Source organism: Charadrius vociferus, unplaced genomic scaffold, assembly GCF_000708025.1.
Source record: "Charadrius vociferus isolate BGI_N301 unplaced genomic scaffold, ASM70802v2 scaffold52, whole genome shotgun sequence".
In the NCBI taxonomy this organism is placed as follows: Eukaryota; Metazoa; Chordata; class Aves; order Charadriiformes; family Charadriidae; genus Charadrius; species Charadrius vociferus.
Genome location: NW_009647572.1, coordinates 815,778 through 834,780, shown reverse-complemented (window position 1 = coordinate 834,780; position 19,003 = coordinate 815,778). Strand labels below are relative to the sequence as shown.

Here is a 19,003-nt window from a genome sequence, read left to right as displayed (position 1 = left end):
GGTTAGGAACAACTTACCCAAAAGGTAAGTTTCATCAGAATATTTTAAAAGTACTCCCTGAAGAAGACAATCCCTACACTTGCATTTTAATTCTACAGTATTTGGCTTCCTTCTATTCTGCATTTACAGCTGAGGTTCACAGGAGCACCTCAGTTGTCAAAACCTCAGCTTTTGGGTAAGCTCAAGTAAAAGAATTCTGGAATATTTTGGACATCATACCTCAGGTTCACTTTGCACATTATATGTTCTAATGTGCTGTATCCTTAGAGAAGAACGATTTAGGCACCTTAATTAAAAAAAAAATCCTTAAAATTTAGTATCTTCAATTCAACAATCAGTTTATTTTCTAAAATAAAAAACATGCACATTTGTAATATACACAATTTCATTCTTACCAAAGACATGTTTATAAATACTTTTTTTTCCTTTTAATAAAGATCTCTATCTACAGTCCTCATCCTGAATGCCAGTCTACCCAATTGTTTTTTAGGCAAACAGATTCCACTGAAGAAAATGTAGCTCTGTACTGTTTCAGGTGCTGGAAAGAAAATGTACCTGCAGAACAAAATAATTATCTCTTCAGGCACTTGCCATTCAGCTAAACCAAGTTTAAGAGTTTCATTACTTATACAAAAGCAACAAAATTCCAGTCTTTATAGGCTTCTTTAGCTGATTTCCACATGAAAGAAGCACAAAAGCAGAAATTTACGTCAGTCATCTCACTAAGAGAAAATGCCGTATTTCTTCTCCAACTCTTCAACAGAAGTATCTTTCAATCCCATGTGATTCACATGATTGAACAATACCTGTGTAACTGTAAAAGAAAATCCCAACATAAACTGTTATTTTTGCTATTCACACTCTTAAGCTAAATTAGTCCAATTCATTCCTCAGTGAGAGTAAGGTTTGGATTACATAGCTGAAATGCAAGTAAATTTTTAGAACTACGGAGAGGATGGAAAAAAGTAGCAAAGGAAAGCTCTCACTTTGTTTTGATGCCCACCAGCTGTCTAACAACATTTCCTTAAACAGGTGTATAATCCTGACAACATAAACATGCAGCTTTTATTTTGTTTGCTGTCTTGGCACTATGCCATTAAATGCAGAAGATAAAAGTTAATGCCAGATGGCAGATAAAGCTTATATCAGGTTAAAGGTGTGAATGCAATTCATAAGAGGAATTTACTTGCACTTCAGCAAGTCAAACAAGTCATTTTACTTTCAGGGGATTCACGTATCAAAATTTTGAAAGTATAATGGTTGTTAGTGAAACTCAGCTGTAGATAGTAAATTTGACATTATTTGGTCCCACAGAAATGTTTTGCTTCTAAGTGTCTCACCATTACATAGTCTGTCTGGTGTGCTAAATAAAGGAAATGTTTGAGACAAAAACCCCTTTTATAAACCATAAACTCAAGCCAATGTCAACCTGAATTGCAAACTAATTTAAGTGATGTCTCAAGAACAGGACAGAGGTGAACAGGCTGATTGGTTTAGAGATGTCGGCATTCTTTTGGCCAACAGTAAAGTCAAGATTGCCAAGAAATGGTTGTAAATTGTGGAAAATGTGTAATTTGGATACCTTGCACGTCAGATTTGAGATTGCATACAAACTCATAAATTGTTAACGTCACCGACTACAAACTGAAATGCTAGGGAAGCTTATGATATCAGACTAAAATTCAGTGGTATTGCTGATAAAAACAAAAGGATTAAGCTATAGTTTTCAAGTCTTACCAATTATAATAAGGAATAAAAAGACTAAGAAAAATTACATGACATTCATGTTAATTTCTAAAACAATCAAAAAGTTAAGATAACTAACCTTAACTGATTATTACACAAAATAAACAAGAACAGCACTAAATTTTACGTATTTCTTACTAGATTCTACAGTATCACAAACGTTTTAAAAAAAATGCTACTGAATTACTTACTTTTTTTCTCTGAGCCTGACATAAACATTACTGCCATATCGAATCTTTTTAATTCAGATAGCCTCTGGAGGATTTCAAGGATGAGCGATGGCTCCTCTTTCCTGCAGAAGATTATTAGAAATATAAAAATAACTACTGTTGATTAGAAAGATTTAGTAGCTGCAAGCAATATTAAAGACTTCAGGACCAAGAAATTAAAGAACCAATGGAACTCCCTTCTCTCTCTCTCATATTTCCTGCCTTTCTCATCTTTCCTGTTCATTCTTCCACCCACGATGTAAAATTTCAATATCCAGAAATCTTTATGCAAGTATCCTTCTGATACAGAGCAAGAGTGAAGGAATACAATAACCTAGACTGATGCAAACCGACTGCTGTTAATGTACAGGATAGCTATTGTATGATTTAATGCTTACACTTTGCCATAACTTCTCAATTTTTATACATATTGGGGAGTGTGAGAGGAAGTAGCACTTGTGGTCATAGGAAGCCCAGCAAGAAGCACCACATTACAGTTGCCCTCATTGTTATCCATACAGAAAACTCCTAGATTGTGTTTTTACATTCTTCTGTTCAACAGTAAACAGACACTGTCTTTGTTACAAATAGTAACAAATAAGTATTTTTCTTCCGTAACTTGTCCTGTCTCCCTCCAGAAGAAATGTCTATTACCTTACTGCAAACAATTTCAACTTCCTAGCCTTCATATGTCATACCATCAAACACAGGACCATCTTAAGATGGCACGTTTCACCACATGATGGATATTTACGTTTAAAGAAACCAAGGGAAAGGCTAACATTCATTTACATTTGCTTTTCCCCATAAACCACCACCCTAAAAACATTCTGATTGTGGACTCTCAGGCAGAGTAATTCAGAGAAGCTGCACCCTGCCTCTGAGAGGCAAAATGAACTTAAGACTCTAATGGTAGCACGGATAGAAATTTCAGAATTGTCAGGTCCTGCCTTATCAGAACTTCTAGCTCCAATAGCCATTTACTACAGGCTACTGTTAAATGTTAGCAAGTAATTAAAAACAAAAGTCAGCACACATTACAAGCAGCATTGCACAAAAATGAAACCCTCTGTATTTCGCCGCTTTAGAAAGTTAATCTAGAAGGCTAATATTGTGCAGTTATATGTGATAACAGAACACGCACAGTAGTATGAACAAAAACTATTTCATAGAGTCTAATATTAACTTTCCAATGCTATTTAGCAGAACTGAATTCAACGACATACAGTAAAGGCTATTTATTTCGTTACCTCTTTTCTATCTGATTTTTCAAGATATGTTTAGTTTCTTAAGAAGGAACAAATGCATCATTCCAATTATTGCATCATGCTCGTGTAATGATGCACGCTGGAAATGATTGAACTGGGGCGGGGGGAGAAGGAGGCAAAAAGCCAGAATAGCAATAAGCAATGTAAAACAAAGGAGAAGTTAAACTTACTCAATGTAGAAATCATGTAGAATTTTCAGTATCTGGTTGAACAAGTCTGGGTCTAAGGATTTCTGGAACAGTTTTGGATAAAGCGAAGGCTCTATTTGCTTTGAAAAAATTAAAAGTGTTATTTTTAGGCAAAAAGACACAGTTGAGTTATAAGAATTAGAAATGAGTTTTTAGGATGTCTTAGACAATGCTGAAGTGCATGAAAGCAAGCAAACCCAAATCACTTGCACTATTAGACACTGAACATTAATTTGGGGGTTTTGGTGGCTTTTTTTGTGATTATCATTGCTAAGTTCTTTTAAAATAACTCTAAGCAATTTTTTTGTCTAATATATAAGCAGAAGTACACATTAAGTAGATTGATGTGTTTCAAGCATTTGTTCAGTTTAAAGAGATAAGAACATTGCTATGCCTAACCTAGAAGTATCCATTTGAAAAATTAGAATTTAATATGGTTACTAATGTATTTAAGTCTTTACAGAACCAGTGCCCATGTTTGAAAGAAGAAACAGACTATGCAGATTGTATTCAAAGCAAGGTAAGTGAAAAGTCAGGCACACGAGGAGAAATACTCAAATGTGGATCAAACTACATAGTATGATGTGAAGGCAATTAACGAAAGGGACTATTGCACACTGTTAAGACACTCTGAACATAGCTACCCTTTCCACTTCAGTTTGCACTGTTTCTTCAATGTCAGTTGAAGAAACTTGTCCAAGCACTGTCAATCAATATTATGTTTCATACCTTCAGGTACAAGTACATATTTTCTGGGCAGTCCTTCAACTTCCTAAAGTCAGACTCAAGCTGGAAAGAATTTGCAGGAATGGCAGGGACTGGAGAATCTGATTTAAATGACTTTCTGGTTTCTTTTTCTCTCTGTTTGTTCACAGGGAAAGATGGATGCAACACTGATGAACTTCTTTTCACACTAGCAGGAAGCCTTCAGAGAGATTTTGAAACGCATAATCAAGAAAACATTTAAGGAAATCCTACAGTGAGACCTAACTGGAGACCTTTGAATTCATTAAAAATCTAAAATACTAATCAAAATTATTTTTAAAAATATTTTATTTTAAGCAGGTATCTGAAAAAAAACCTTCAAATTACAGAATACTTGATTCATCTTTTCTAAAAAAAACCAGTCTGGTTTCAGCCAGCCAGACTTGAGTTTGCTTAGATAACACAGTGGGACTTGGGAACTCCAAGCAAACCTGAAGTTATCAGCTGCCTGCTCAGCAGAGGAAAGAGAGGTGACACTCATCTGCTGCTTTTTTCTCATACAACTGGTGTGCAAAGAATGTTTGAACTCTGCTCAGACTCTACTCTAAAACATTACACATAAAAACCACAGCTAGGGAAGATGAAGTGCATAAGGAAGAGAGTACAGCATACACGAAAATATTCTTAATCTCTTTATATTTGAAATGAAAGAACAAGACTAGTTTTCCATCTGATGCTAAATAGATCATACTTGTCTCAACCACTACTTGTTCAAAGAGGTAGATGTGCAAGAACTGCATTTTTTTTTTCAATACTTTATTTTTAATTCAAATTCTCCAAGCTATCTTCAATACCTCATCACATGTACAGATCTGAAAATGAAAATCACATTTACCTTTTAAAAAGAGGATCAGAATTTTTATACTTACTGTAATGGTGAAGTATCACTGATTTCTTCTATTTTTAAGTGCTTTGCTTTTGGAATGTCCATTGCAGTCAACTGATCATCCTGATCTAGATTCTCTGTTGTTTCACCACTCATTGAATTCCTCCAGTTATTGACTAAAGACATAGTGCTGGGCAAATCACTACTTGGTGTGTCATCATCAACTTCTTCAATGGCTATTCTTTGCAAAGGCTTCTAAAGAGAAGACATACCCCATGTCACATGTGTAGCCTCAACATCAGTGTATACACAGGCCCCAGATAAACAGTTGTATTTAATTTTAAATAATCTCATGATAACCAAATTCATCTGTAGTGGTGCGCATAGAAGATACTTTCAATAAAGTTAAACTGCAAAAAAGGAAACTTCATGACATTCTACAGGAAGCCTTATACGATCATTTATTGCTTTACTCTCACAAACTAGTGTATCCTTACTCCAGAGGATCTCAGAATCTGCATTCTGTTTTCACAGTAATAAAAAAAAAAAAAAAGGTGTTTTTTTTTTCCCCCCCTACTAAAGTTCAATGGGCAAGGACTACCATATGTTTTGACCAACGACCTGGTTTAGCTAAATTACAAAGCTTGACAAGTAAATATCCAGCAACATAGGCACTGACCCTCAACTTAAAATTTTGAGATGGTAAGTATCTGTAACTCAGCCCTGACGGTTGACCAAGTTACACACATCATAAGGCAATTAACTCCACCACTAGAGGACACGCTAACTAAAATGCTTCAGCTTATTCAATCTCTGCATCATCACTGTTATTTTTGAGCATCACCTAGCACCACCTTCACAGGTCTTATAAGGAAGCACCACTGGGGGAGGCAGGGGGAAGAGGGGAGGAATTCATCACCTTTTACTTTGGAATTTCATTTCCTGAATTGTAACATTGTGTATATTGCTCTAGAAATACAGATGCAAATACACACTATTAAACATACTCAACAATTCAGATTTCCAGAAATGGCAGATTTCTCTGTCCAGCTCTAATGCAAATCCATGATAAGTCTTCACAGCAGCTTGCAAACTGCTTTAAATCATGCCAAAAAGCCCCCGTATAATAGGTGTATTGACAAACAACACACTGTTCACTTTGACAATGTATCATCTCGTCACTGTGCTATGACTGGGAGGCTGACTGGTGGATATGAAACAAAAGTACAGTTCTCTCTGCAATCCTTGGGCAGTACTGAAAGCACAGATGCTTCATCTATACTTGTTCTACCTTAACAGAACAAGGAAAAGACAATCAACCTAGTATCTCCACTTAATTTAGTAGCTAAACTGAAAACTTAATATAACTGTCTATAGTATTTCAGCTACTTCACAACCAATTAATTTAGGTTTCTAGAAATAGCACATAATACTTCCCCCCCTCCAAGGATCAAAATAATCACACATTTTCTACTGAAACTATCCATCCAAATTACATATTTAATGGAGGTAAACAAACATTTTGAAATCATCAAGAGTAGAACACTACAGTGCTCCATATGATGTATGAGTATGTTTTGTATTTACGTAACTCACTGTACGAAGATTAAATGTATTAAAAGGGGAAGCCTAATGCATAAAGCTGATATTACTCTGTTATCATATTTTGTCATATCTAACTCATTAATCTGACTATAACCACAGATAATTTATAGTCCAAAAATATCACTTCTTGAAAACCAAAATCCAGCTATTCTACAGTTTATGTGGATGAAAATGCAGGCTTAAGGCTGTTGAATTAGCCCTAGGTGACAGCAGCATATCACATGGGTAGGCAACATGTCTTGTTACCTCTACAGCTGCTATAGAAACTATAAACAGCAGATGAAAAGAAGGGAAGTTTACCCAGAGCCTTCTCAAGTCTGCAATGAAACACCAAGACTCAACTGCCTCCCCTTTAGTCTCTACTGCAATGTTAGCCAGGATTTGGTTGTCTCCCTGTTTCATATTTTTTTATATATATATATATATGCATACACCATGTTTCCCGAGTGTGGTACCACAGGCTGAACGCTTACACCACCACTATCGTTACACACACATGGAAATGCTGAAATTATGTTCTTGAAAAACATTAAGAGAGTAAATCTGTAAATTTTGAGCTTTCCACAGGCAAGATGTTAGATCAGGAGTTAGTCTACAAAATAAACAAGAGGACTTTAACTTCTACTTTTCCCATCATTACAGAAAGCATCTCTCAAAACAAAACAACTTACTGTTGATTTCACGTGTAATGGATTATCAATCACTTTCACTATATTTTTTATTTCCGTTTCTTTTATCAATACTGCAGGATATTCTTGATGAGTCCACTGTTCTTTCTCAGCTAATTCCTGAAAAAATGGTAAGTTGTCCAAAAAATCGTAAGTTTAAGGAATAATTATAAGATATGTTAAAAAATACATAATAAAGTATAACATTCTATTACTATAGGCTTACAAAAAAAAAAGAGCACAAGCATACATACATTCCTTATTTTAGCGAGTTCATTTATTGCTTGTTTATTTCCAGGTTCCAGCTTCAAAACAGCTTCAAAATCTGAGTGAAAAACAACAAATGAAAACTGTAGACACTTCAAGTTACAAAGTAACTAGGAAATTTTCAAACCTTTCATTTTCCTCTCACAGGTCTAAAATAATTAAAGGCGGGTAAGTCATCCTAATGCTTATACAATGACCTAGTTTTTAAACACATTTTTCAAGTTATTTCTTAGTACTTATCATAAGCAACAATAGTTCTAATTTCATACAAAACTGTCTTCAGATCATGTGGATACCAACACAGGAGGTTTTATACATATTCAATGAAACACAACAAAACCCCACCATTTTTAACTCTTGCACTGATAACCTCAATTAGTCAGCAATTGATTTAATTGCTATTAGAAGCCACAAAAAAAAAAAATAAATCAGGATGTACTTACGCTCATCTCTTACCTATTACACTTAAGCTAATTTAAAGTCCTACCTTGCATAGCTTCTTTTAGCTTTCCAAGAGCAACTCTGGCAGCTCCTCTTCTTGCAAAGGCTTTAGAATAGGAGGCATCTAAGAGCAGAGCTTGTGTACAGTCATTTTCTGCCTCTTCATATCTCACCAAAAGAGTAGTACAAAATTAATAATCAGTTTCAACTGAAAAGACAGAGCTACCCAAACCAATTAAAATACGAAGACAGATCTTAATTACCTATATATATATATGAACACATATCACTGTGCTAAAACATAAAATAAAAGTAAACATATAAAAGATGATTTCTCAGCACTTTGAAATTTCAGCCAAATCTTTAGGTATCTCATGACACACTGCTGACTCTTTTTATCACAGAGAAATTCACTTCCTCTGTGAAAATAAGTGCTTAAAGCCTATTAGAGCAGAGTCTACTTTTAACATTAAATAGCTTTAAAATTCAAGTCAGCATCATAGCTTTGTACATTGGAAAACCAGAAATACCATTACAAACAAAAATATACAAGAAAGGAGAAGCGAGCATATATGAGAATAAATTCATCTACATCTGAATTTCTGTGACTTGTCCTTAACTATTTGAGAATAAGATGTCAGTTTATCCTTGCATTAAAGTAATTTGTTTCATTGTAAGATCGAATTTCCTCATCCCAGTTATATTTAGTCACATTAGATCATGATTCCACTATGCGCATATTTAAGTATTTTCATTCATTCCTTCTCTCCTCCTTCCATTTATCATTGAATTTATGGAAACAGTTAGTTTTGGATTTTTTTTTTTTTTTGCAGGTTCATAAGAATACCAATGAGCTTCTGTTGCCTTTTATGTTTGGGTCCTCTTTGAAATGTAAAGACCCATGATACACTGATTTATCGTACAGAATTGATTTTCTTGCTTGGTCATTCAATTAATGCATCACTTCCTCTGATCCTTCGAGAACATTATTTGCATTATGATGTCCTCTATGGCTTCAGAACTAAATTACAAATATTGTGTCAGAAATACTACCTGTGCAAGCTATTTTATAATCTCATCATTTTAGATCAATCTATTGTCTCTACAGATAACCAGCCACGTCATGTTAGAACAGATGACCAACATAATGCTCAGCTCTCTGCTTCTCATGCTACCAGTTTAAAAGGTTTAAACTACCACACCAGCAGGGAGTGAAAAAAGATTCACACTTCAAAAATGGTCATATTTAACTTGTCTTATTTGCTAGAAACCATGAATGTTACTGGATTATATGATTACTGTTACTGGATTATGTGAATAAAGCTTAAATAAAAATAAACTAACTGTTCATACATGTCTCCATTACTGGAGTTAAAGGAAAATATTTTTAAAATATTACAATTTCCAGAAAAAGCTCCTATACATTCCTTTTGAAGTCAAAAGTTATAATCCACTTCTTTTTACAGTGCAAAATTTAGTAGCAGGATTTTATAGTCAAAAAAGACAAAGCTTTGGGCAGGTTCTTTGAGAAAGATGAGTATCTAGAATTTTACACACATAAAAGAATGAAAATCAAACCTCAGAGACTATAATTTCATACTGATGCTATTTTATTCTCTCAGAACTTCTTTCCTATGAAATGCATTGTAAGATCACACATACTGAGCTGTTCTCTCTCCCTTACTGTCTTCAATACTATTTATTCCATACTGAATTCTAGAAAGAATTAGAAGGAGTGACTGTAACTTAAGTGAAAATCTACTGGATCATTCTTATGTCTAGTTCACAACAAAGAAAGAAACAGTATAGCGCATGCACTCCTACTTACTTTTCGATCTTTAGATAAGCCATGGCTCTGTTAGCTGGCAGAAGCGCATTGGTGCCATCTGCTGCTATACCACGGGTATAACATTCTATTGCAGTCTCATACTTTCCTTCTTTGAAATAACCATTACCCTGTAATATATAGGTCAGAAAAAAAAAAAAAGCGTTGAGAAAGATCAAGTGTGATAAGCTTTTCTTATCCTTTTTAGTAGACAGGATTGTAATATCAACAAGATGGATCACAAAGAAAACCCACATCAGGGCAGATACTTCTGGCATATTTCTTTGTATCTAAGCTTGGCGGCAGACCCCCAAAAATATCCTAGTTTTTTCTAGTACTTCAAGGATTAAAAAAAATATGTTTCTACATGCATAGTTTAAGTACAGACTCATAAGTCTACAATTTGTGATTTATCTTTACTCTTGATGTGCAGGATAAGCCACCCTGTACCTCCTGAATTTAAACACGAGCTGAACCTTTACAATTCCCCTTTCAACATGACTTTCTGCACTGCACAAATCCATCTTTATCCTGCTACATCCATGAAACTCTTATCCTCAAATATTACTTGGGCCCAAATGTTGCTGTTCTTTTCTAATGAATGCTAACAACAAAATTACATTACTTCGTTTCCAAGAGACTAAGATTATCTTTTGCTTCTCAGGACTAATATAAAGCCATCTATTACCATCTCTACTACTCTATGCACTGGCAAAAAAGGCTGCAGTTCAGACTTGACAGGATCCATGTTGCCAGGAACAGGCCCACAGTGAGCCAACTCTGCTACCAATGAAGTATTGCACCAGAACAAAATTTCTTTTCGGTGGCCTTTTCAAACTTTCGTTCCTTTTACCTACTTAATGTATGCTTTCATTCTTTTCCTACCAATTACCTCTTACAACCAGCAGAGGCAACCTGAATATTGATAAAAAGTCAGAAGTTAAAAAGCAGAAAGAAAATTATGTTTTAGTTGATAATGTTATTTCTTAATTGCAACAGTGGAGAGAGGGAAAAATCAATAAGCCAACTGTGAACTGAGACCATATATCCAGAAATACACTTTTATTGTCATTGCTGCCTGCACTCCCTGAAATCCTTTTTATAACGACTTTTCACCATGTAATCAGAGGTATGAAAACACAAGAAACAGTCCACAACTCTACTTGGACAAGTGGGGGTCAAGATGCATATAACAGTGGAGAAATGGGATCTTTGTGAAACACAGTTCAACTTCTTATCTTAGCACATACTTGAAATTTATCTTAAAATGATTTATCTTAAACAAAAGCTGCCTTGTATAATTATTTCTCCAGAAGAGTCCACAGAAAACTCGATGTCCCCCTCCCCTCCTACAGAGCCCAAAATGGGAAACAATTAAGGTTATATCAAGGACATTGTATTTATGAACGTCAAGACAGCATCAGGTTTTACACATTTGCATAGCTAACAGCACAACACAACACTTTTCTTCGCTAGTTCTCTCCTGTTCCATCAGAACCCGTGACTTACCAGATCTTTTTCTGTAATAGCCTTCTGCTTGAGCTGCTGGTCTTCAATGCGCTTCTTCTCTTCGTCTGTTAATTCTGGTCTGATCACATCTCCAAACTCTTTCTGTTCCGAACTTTCTTTTGATGACAGAGCCTGCAAAGATGTAATTTTTTCCTCAATAAGTAACTCCTCTCTGCTCTGCCAAGCATTTCAGCAGAAGTGTCTGCATTCTCAGTTGAATGCAAATTGAAGAGATCATTCTAAACCACTCTTGAAAATGTATTTCTATGAGGGACTGTGAGTCAGAATATTACTTGGTAAATAAGAAGTAAATGCTGAATCACAATGTAAAGTGACCCATGAAACCTGGCTATATATATTCCAATTCACAAATCATTTATTTCTTCAATTACTGGAGATGTTGGGTCTTCATTCTGAAAATAATTTTTTCAAGCACTTTCAAAACTACAGTTGAAGAGGTATAAGCATTCACACAGTAGTGACAGGTGAGCTTGTATTTATTAAGGTCATAATAATCAACATTCTCTCCCTGTCGAGAAAGGAATCAGACTTACAGTAGAGTATTATGTTCTGCTAAGCTTAAACCCACTTTCTGGTTTGGCAGACCACAGCAATTAGTGGGACTAAAAGCAGGACAGCAGTTCAGCTTTACAGCCAAAAGAACACACAGGTTGTTTCATATGTAGTGCTACCTTGTATTAAAATACTAAGCATGACTGAAAAAAAAAAAAAACATTAATGCAGAAAGCAGAAAAAACATCTGAGGGAAGATTTTAAAAAAAACAACCAACAAACAACCCCACAGATGTTGGTGCACACATCCAGTCTTAGTCTTCTAATCCACCATTACGCAGATGTTTGCATACATGCTAGTTAATCCAAAAGAAACTCAATTACAGATTTTGACCTCAGTGAACTTCAAATGCCAGAAAAAGCACATGAGATTTTGTTGAATTCAGCTCCTGTTATAAGTTGATACAGATATAAACTGAAAAGGGTGCATTAATTTATCTTAGGGCCTATTTATCTTATTACCTGATTGATTTTCTTCAGTTCATTTTTTGCTTCAAAGTTGTTTGCATCCAGCTCCAAAACTTTCTCATAATCTATCAGAAGATCAGAAAACAATGTTTCAGGTAGGAACTACAGGCCAGTAACCAGCGTATACACTTAGAGCGTTCTTTTGAGATAACGCTTTTTTGTAGTTACCTAAAAAGCCTGAGCTACTACAGAGAACATATTATTCTAATACATTTAAAGCTGAACTATTCTAGAACTTCCAATACCTACAGTAATCATTTAAATGTGCTGCTTGAATTTTACCTTGCCAGAAGAATACGCAATATGGCATTTCATTTATTTGTTTACAGGAAATGAAAATTAAATTCCTACACCAAATAAGCGAATCACACAAGCTTTAATCAAGCAAAGAAAATTAAATTCCTACACCAAATAAGCAAATCACACAAGCTTTAATCAAGCAAATAAACAAACCATTTGTATATATTTTAAGGAAAGAATTTAAAAAAGACCCACCTTCTTTAGCACCTTGAAGATTTTTCAAAGCAAAGCGAGCAGCCCCTCTTCTGGCATAAGCCTTTGTGTAATTTTTATCTAAAGCAAGTGCTAAATTGCAGTCAGATTCTGCAACAGAAAACCTATCAAAAATACGAGTGAGTTAGTTTGGACACATCTGAGTAACAAAATCAAAAACTTCAGCAAGCTAGCTTACTCTGAAGCTTTACAGGTTCTCTCTAAAGTGAAAATCTTGCGTGATTCAGAAGGAGCATAGAACAAGTATTTAAACATCTCTCAATTCAGAACATGTGAACACAGGAAAGGAAAAGAGAGGTCAACAATCCCTACTGCAACAGAAATAATAACCAACTCTCCTATACCCTTTCTTCCCCTAAAACAAATTACAGCCTTAGAAATAGAGCTCACTAAATCTGAAAGGCAAATTAAACACTAAGACTACCAGATTCCTTATCCTGGCCATTTCTGTTTTACTTTGAAACTGCAAAGCAGGTTGCAACAACAGTCTATCGAAGGTTGTATTACAGTATGGTAAAGAATATAATCAAGACTTAAAATCAGACAAAAAAACCTGAAGGTAGCATTTGAAACAAGAAAATATTAAGGTTTTAATAATACAAGTCTTACTTTTTCATTCTATAAAAAGCCGATGCTCTGTTTGTGGGCAATACCGGATTGTATGGATCAGAATGCATCCCTCTAGTGTAGCATTTTATAGCCTCATCAAAGTTCCCTTGTTTAAAGTAGTTATTACCCTGTGAACAGAAGAAAGTCTTATTAGCAAATCACTGTACATTGATAGACACATTACTAACTTTTGGTGAAAAAATTCAAAGCTTGCATTTTGGAATGCTCAAACTTTTTTGTTTAACATTTCTCACAGAGTACTGCTTTACTGTAAAATATTTCTTTTAACGACAATATTCTAAGAATTCCATATTAAATATTTCTCATGATTTACGCAATAAGACGGTTTTATTATATACTGATTTTCAGTATCTGTAGGTCACTTCCAGAAACCTATAACAAGCACATACATAGCTGCTTAAATTGCCATAGAGAATTACTGAAGGGTTTTTTTTTAGTTTTTAGTAACTAGATTAGGCATCTTTGCTTTTCAAGGTAAATATTCTCATTTCTGCCTCCTTTGGGCCACAACATCTATCTCGTGTCCTCAGCTGCTTCACCACAGCCAGATGATAATGGCCAAAGACATCTCAACTTCTCCGTGTAAACTGCAGATTGTACACCAGGGAATTTCTAAAACAGCGGAAAAAGAAGGCAGATGTCACCCATGCAGAAAATAAAAAAAAAAAATCCAAGAAATTCTACTGAAGTATGGACTGACAGATGGTGTTAGGTCAATATAAACAAAGAAGTTTCTCAAACCTACAGAAGTTGTCATACAACTAACTTAGCCTCTATCACATGGCAATGAAACACGAGATAGGTCTTCTTGTATTCTACTTGCAAAATAAGGTAAAACTGAACTGGTATCAACTTGCCATTGCCTAGGTAGAGAAGACACACAAGCTCGCCCATCATTCCCAGATGTAAATGGCCTCGCGAAGGAACTAATGTTAAATTCTTGGTGTTTTAGTTTGGGGCATTCAGACCTTGTGTTCAGCTAAACCAGTTTGATCCATATGGCAATTCTATATAGCAATCCAGCTTTTCAAAGCAAAAACACACCAATACATTAATCATCATAACTGCACACTAAGCAGAGTCCAACAGGCCTTGCTGCAATTGGTGTTAAGAAGAAACCAAAATGCAGTGAGAATTATGTATGTTGGAATAACAGTCAGGAAAACAGACATAAAAAATCTGAAACAGGCAATTCTTCCACCAGAAGTATAGTCTCAGTGAACAATCTTTTCAAAGAAACTACAAAAGCTTCTATGTCTAACTTGCTAACATGCAAATCATAGAACCATTTAGGTTGGAAAGACCTTTAAGATCATCAGGTCCAACCATTAACCTAGCACTGCCAAGTCCACCACTGAACCATGTCCCTAAGCTCCACATCTACCAGTCTTTTAAATATCTCCAGAGGTGGTGACTCAACCACTTCCCTGGGCAGCCCTGTTTCAATACTTGGCAACCCTTTCGGTGAAGAAATTTTTCCTAATATCCAATCTAAACCTCCCCTAGTGCAACCTGAGGCCGTTTCCTCTTGTCCTATCACTTGTTACTTGGGAGAAGACACCAACACCCACCTCGCTACAATCTCCTTTCAGGTAGTTGTAGAGAATGATAAGGTCTCCTCCTCAGCCTCCTTTTCCACAGGCTAAACAAACCCAGTTCCCTCAGTTGCTTCTTGTGAGACTTGTGCTCTAGACCCTTCACCAGCTTTGTTGCTCTTCTCTGGACACACTCCAGCACCTCAATGTCCAGCACCAGCAACCCCTTGTAGTGAGGGGCCCAAAACTGAACATAGTATTCAAGGTGCAGTCTCATCAGCGCTGAGTGCAGGGGGAAAATCACTTCCCTAGTCCTGCTGGCCACGCTATTTCTGATACAAGCCAGGATGCTATTGACCTTCTTGGCCACCTGGGCACACCTCAGGCTGTCACGGTTTGGGGCACACTGGCCACTGAAATAAATGACAGAGGCTCTCTGACCACGGCCATTATTCTAGCCCCGCTCAAGCAAATATTCAGCCAGCTGTTGTCCAACACCCCAGGTCCTTTTCTGCCAGGCACCCTTCCAGCCACTCCTCCCCAAGCCTGTAGTGCTGCATGGGGTCATTGTGACCCAAGTGCAGGACCCTGCACGTGTCCCTGTTGAACCTCATGCCATTGGCCTCAGCCCATTGATCCAGCCTGTCCAGATCCCTCTGTAGAGCCGTCCTACCCTCAAGCAGGTCAACACTCCCACCCAAATTGGTGTTGTCTGCAAACTTACTGAGGGTGCACTTGATCCCCCTCACCCAGATCATTGATAGAGATATTAAACAGAACCGGCTGCAATATTGAGTATAACAAACAGTTATAATGCAATAACCTTTTCCTTCTCTGCAAGAGCTTTTTCTGCATCTACACGGATTCCATCCTCCTCAGAGTCTGATTCTGGAGATACAGAATCATGAGTACTATCTTCTTTATCAAGTTCTTCAAGTATTTTATCCTGAAATCAGATAAAAATGGATTATTTTGTTATAATTTAACAATACAAAATAAATCAAGCAAGACTTCAGGAGAATTAGTAGTGCATTTTTAAAAAATCTCTACTGCTTAAGTCCTCTTTATTAAGGAGTATTCCACACTTCAAAATAGATCTATCCTCTAATACTGCTAGCTGTGTTTAGTCTTATATTATACTAGAATTATGACCTTTTAATAGGTCTATCAGTAAACCATTTTTCCCCCCTAAAGTCAAATTCAACCTGCTGGACGTGAGCACAGTCAATAGAAAACTGATATTTCTCAATATTCCTAATTTTAAACACATAACCTTTTTGGAAGAAAGCTACTTTCTATGTTCATACAGTACCCAGCACAGTAAGATACTGACTTGTGAAATGAACTCTCAGCACTATAAGAAAATCTTGTTTAGGACAGAATCAACTGGGGAAAAGACTAATTTAACAAGCAAATATTTCAACTCACCACATCGAGTCTTCCCCATGCTTCATAATCATATGACTTGATCTTGTTTTTCTTGTTTTCGTCTGTTGTTATCTTTGAAGGGATTTTACTTTTGCTTTTCTTCTTTTTCTTAAAAGCCTTGTTTCGAATTGGTGGCAAATTCTAAATTGAAATAAGTAATTTATTATAAAACAGATGTGTGAAATTCACGTGTATTGAAGAATCTACAGCACCTATATCCAAATATAGTACTTGTACCTAGTGGCTAGTTCTATTTTAGAAATCCATCCAGCAAGCTGTTTTCAGGAACTCTACAAAACCACTAAGCACAGCAAGTATAAATCTTTCAATACATAATAATAGCAAATATTACACATATGAGACAAAGTTTTAGAAGACAACTCTTTGCAGAGTATCACTGAAGAGTAACACCAATACTTTAAAATTCAGAAATAAATAAGTAATACTGATGCTGCAAACAGAAATATACTCCTATACTTACCTGGAACTGATTAAAAATTTACTGGCCCCATCACCTCCACAGTTCTGCTGGTGGAACAGTTTAGAGGAATCTTTGGTCTGCTTCAGATAAGGAAGCAGTCAGCTGGGTTAGCTCATACCTTCTATTCTGGTATTTTAAGTCAACACATGTAATTTTGCTGAAGCACGAACTAATCATTATAAACACTATCACATTACGAATAGCTGAGTTAATATTGACACTGGATTTGTGATTTTTACCTCTTCTGGGACACCACTCTGTTTCCTTAGTTCAGAATCCACTTCTTTAATATCTTTTTCCCAGCTCTCCAATTCTCTCATAAAATCCTGCAGCTCTTCAGCATTTTGTTTCATTTGCAGCTGTAGTTCTAGCGCTTTATTTGGTGCACTCATTGTAATCTGCCAAATTTCAAGGAAAAAACTTTCTATAGTGAAGTTGAAAGTATGTACTGAAGGAAGCTAGCTACTTCAAAAATGAAGTCTGACTTACATGCAAGACAAGCTTCTCAATAGCATAGTGGGAACACTAAATAGTAAAGGACTAAGAAGAAACACAATTTATATGTCTTTGAAAATATAATAGGAAGCCATGTTATTCAGATAAAACAAAGTGTATCAGAACAAACAGTAAGTCATGCTTTCCTAACTAAGTGTAAGGAAAGGGCCCAAAAAGTCAACGAAAATCCTGGAAGTGATAACCAGGTGCTCTTAGTTTAAAGTTATTTCTGTAGTGTTTCCCAGACGACAGAATTAAGAAAAATTTAACATTTTAACATTTCAGTTGTAACTAAAAAAAAGCAATTAAGGTAGACATGCTGCCTTCTATTGGAACAGAAACAAGACATCTGAAAAACCAATCCCCAAAAGCACTTTCAGCTCCCACAAGTAAGTACACTTAAATATGCACACATTTTTAGCGCAGGAATGAGTAAACACATGAGGTGTTTTATTACAAAGTCTAGTGAATTACAAGCCCAGAATATTCTTTGAATGTGCTCTTTGTACACATCTGTAGCCTTCCAAGTCCCTACAATACTGTTTAATAATTATTAATACTTAATAGTCTTTAAGTTTTGTTGTCTTAATTTTACTGGTTTACGTGAAAGACACTTTATTATGACAAAAAACATCAAGTGACAAGTAAAAAGTAACCTTAAAAAAAATTCTTGGTTACAATGCAGAAAAAAAGCCATATTTGTACAGTCCATCGTACAAAAAGCTGAAAGGATGAAGCCAATGCATTTTGAAAATAATCATGATTAAGTAATTTACGATGAACTAAATACAAACTTAGACAAAGAAAGCTATGAATGGTTGATAACTATAACCTCTTGACTAAAAGAGCTTCAGGATCAGTTACAATCCTTACACAAGGATAAATAAGTTATTTATACAAATGGCACACAAAAAATTTAGGGGGAAAAAAGGACTAGATTATTTGTTTATTTTTAACATCCAGTAAGACAATAACCTAGTAGCATAGAAATATAAAAATACATCGGCCAAAGAAAACTAATTATGGACAAGAGCCTCATAAAAGATGGAAAAACACATCACATGATTACTAGTGAACTAACACTAACAACGCAGAAGTGTTTATTCACCCTCAGGAGTAAGCAGCTGAGTAGATGCCCCGATGCACCAGTTGTGCTTCTCCCTAGCTACCTCCTATACTTAGGTCATAACATGTTTACCCTTAGCAAGACATTTTTCCTAAAAGTTTTTAAATATTTAGTCTATTTGAAACTAACTGGAAAGAAACTTTAGGTGAAGGCAAAAAATGGGCATTTTAAATCATATCTCAAATTCAAGTGTTTTTATGTTTGTTTTTTTCCCACCCACAACTGTTGCCCAATACAGAACTGTCTCTGCAATAGTAAACCTGTTAATTCCAAAAAACCTGGGCACAGGCACACCAAATATTCCATACAGCCTAGTACACCCTGGCTAATAGTACCTAGAAGAAGATGCTTCAAACGATGCAAGAAAGCACATTGTGATCTGTTCAACTTTTCTGTGCACTACCACTGACTAAAATAACATTGTTATACGGGTGAAA

The 19,003-nt window shown here is 35.7% G+C and overlaps 1 protein-coding gene across 2 annotated transcripts; it reads right to left on the bottom strand.

The window, feature by feature from the left end:
- Nucleotides 1–316: 316 nt before the first annotated feature.
- RPAP3 (RNA polymerase II associated protein 3) lies at nt 317–17,341 on the bottom strand. Of its 2 annotated transcripts, XM_009880838.1 has the most exons (16): nt 17,185–17,341; nt 16,465–16,605; nt 15,860–15,982; nt 13,481–13,608; nt 12,854–12,975; nt 12,353–12,423; nt 11,318–11,449; nt 9,812–9,939; nt 8,030–8,151; nt 7,530–7,600; nt 7,279–7,395; nt 5,046–5,257; nt 4,141–4,336; nt 3,394–3,491; nt 1,938–2,038; nt 317–814 (listed from the first exon to the last, which is right to left on the bottom strand). In XM_009880838.1, the coding sequence occupies exons 1-16, from the start codon at nt 17,335–17,337 to the stop codon at nt 723–725; spliced, it is 2,007 nt and encodes a 668-aa protein (XP_009879140.1). In that variant the 5' UTR covers nt 17,338–17,341; the 3' UTR covers nt 317–722. The 2 variants fall into 2 exon arrangements, with proteins under 2 accessions (XP_009879140.1, XP_009879141.1); XM_009880839.1 differs by lacking the exon at nt 7,279–7,395 and having other exon boundaries at nt 319–814.
- Between the last annotated feature and the right edge of the window lie 1,662 nt (nt 17,342–19,003).

Excerpts from the sequence above, each read along its gene's own strand:
- RPAP3 (XM_009880838.1), bottom strand. The coding sequence starts at position 17,337 with ATGAGTGCACCAAATAAAGCGCTAGAACTACAGCTGCAAATGAAACAA. Across the intron at positions 15,983-16,464 it reads CATGGGGAAGACTCGATGTG|GATAAAATACTTGAAGAACT; the intron begins GTGAGTTGAAAT and ends ATCTGATTTCAG. Across the intron at positions 13,609-15,859 it reads CTCTTGCAGAGAAGGAAAAG|GGTAATAACTACTTTAAACA; the intron begins GTTATTGCATTA and ends TTCTGTTCACAG.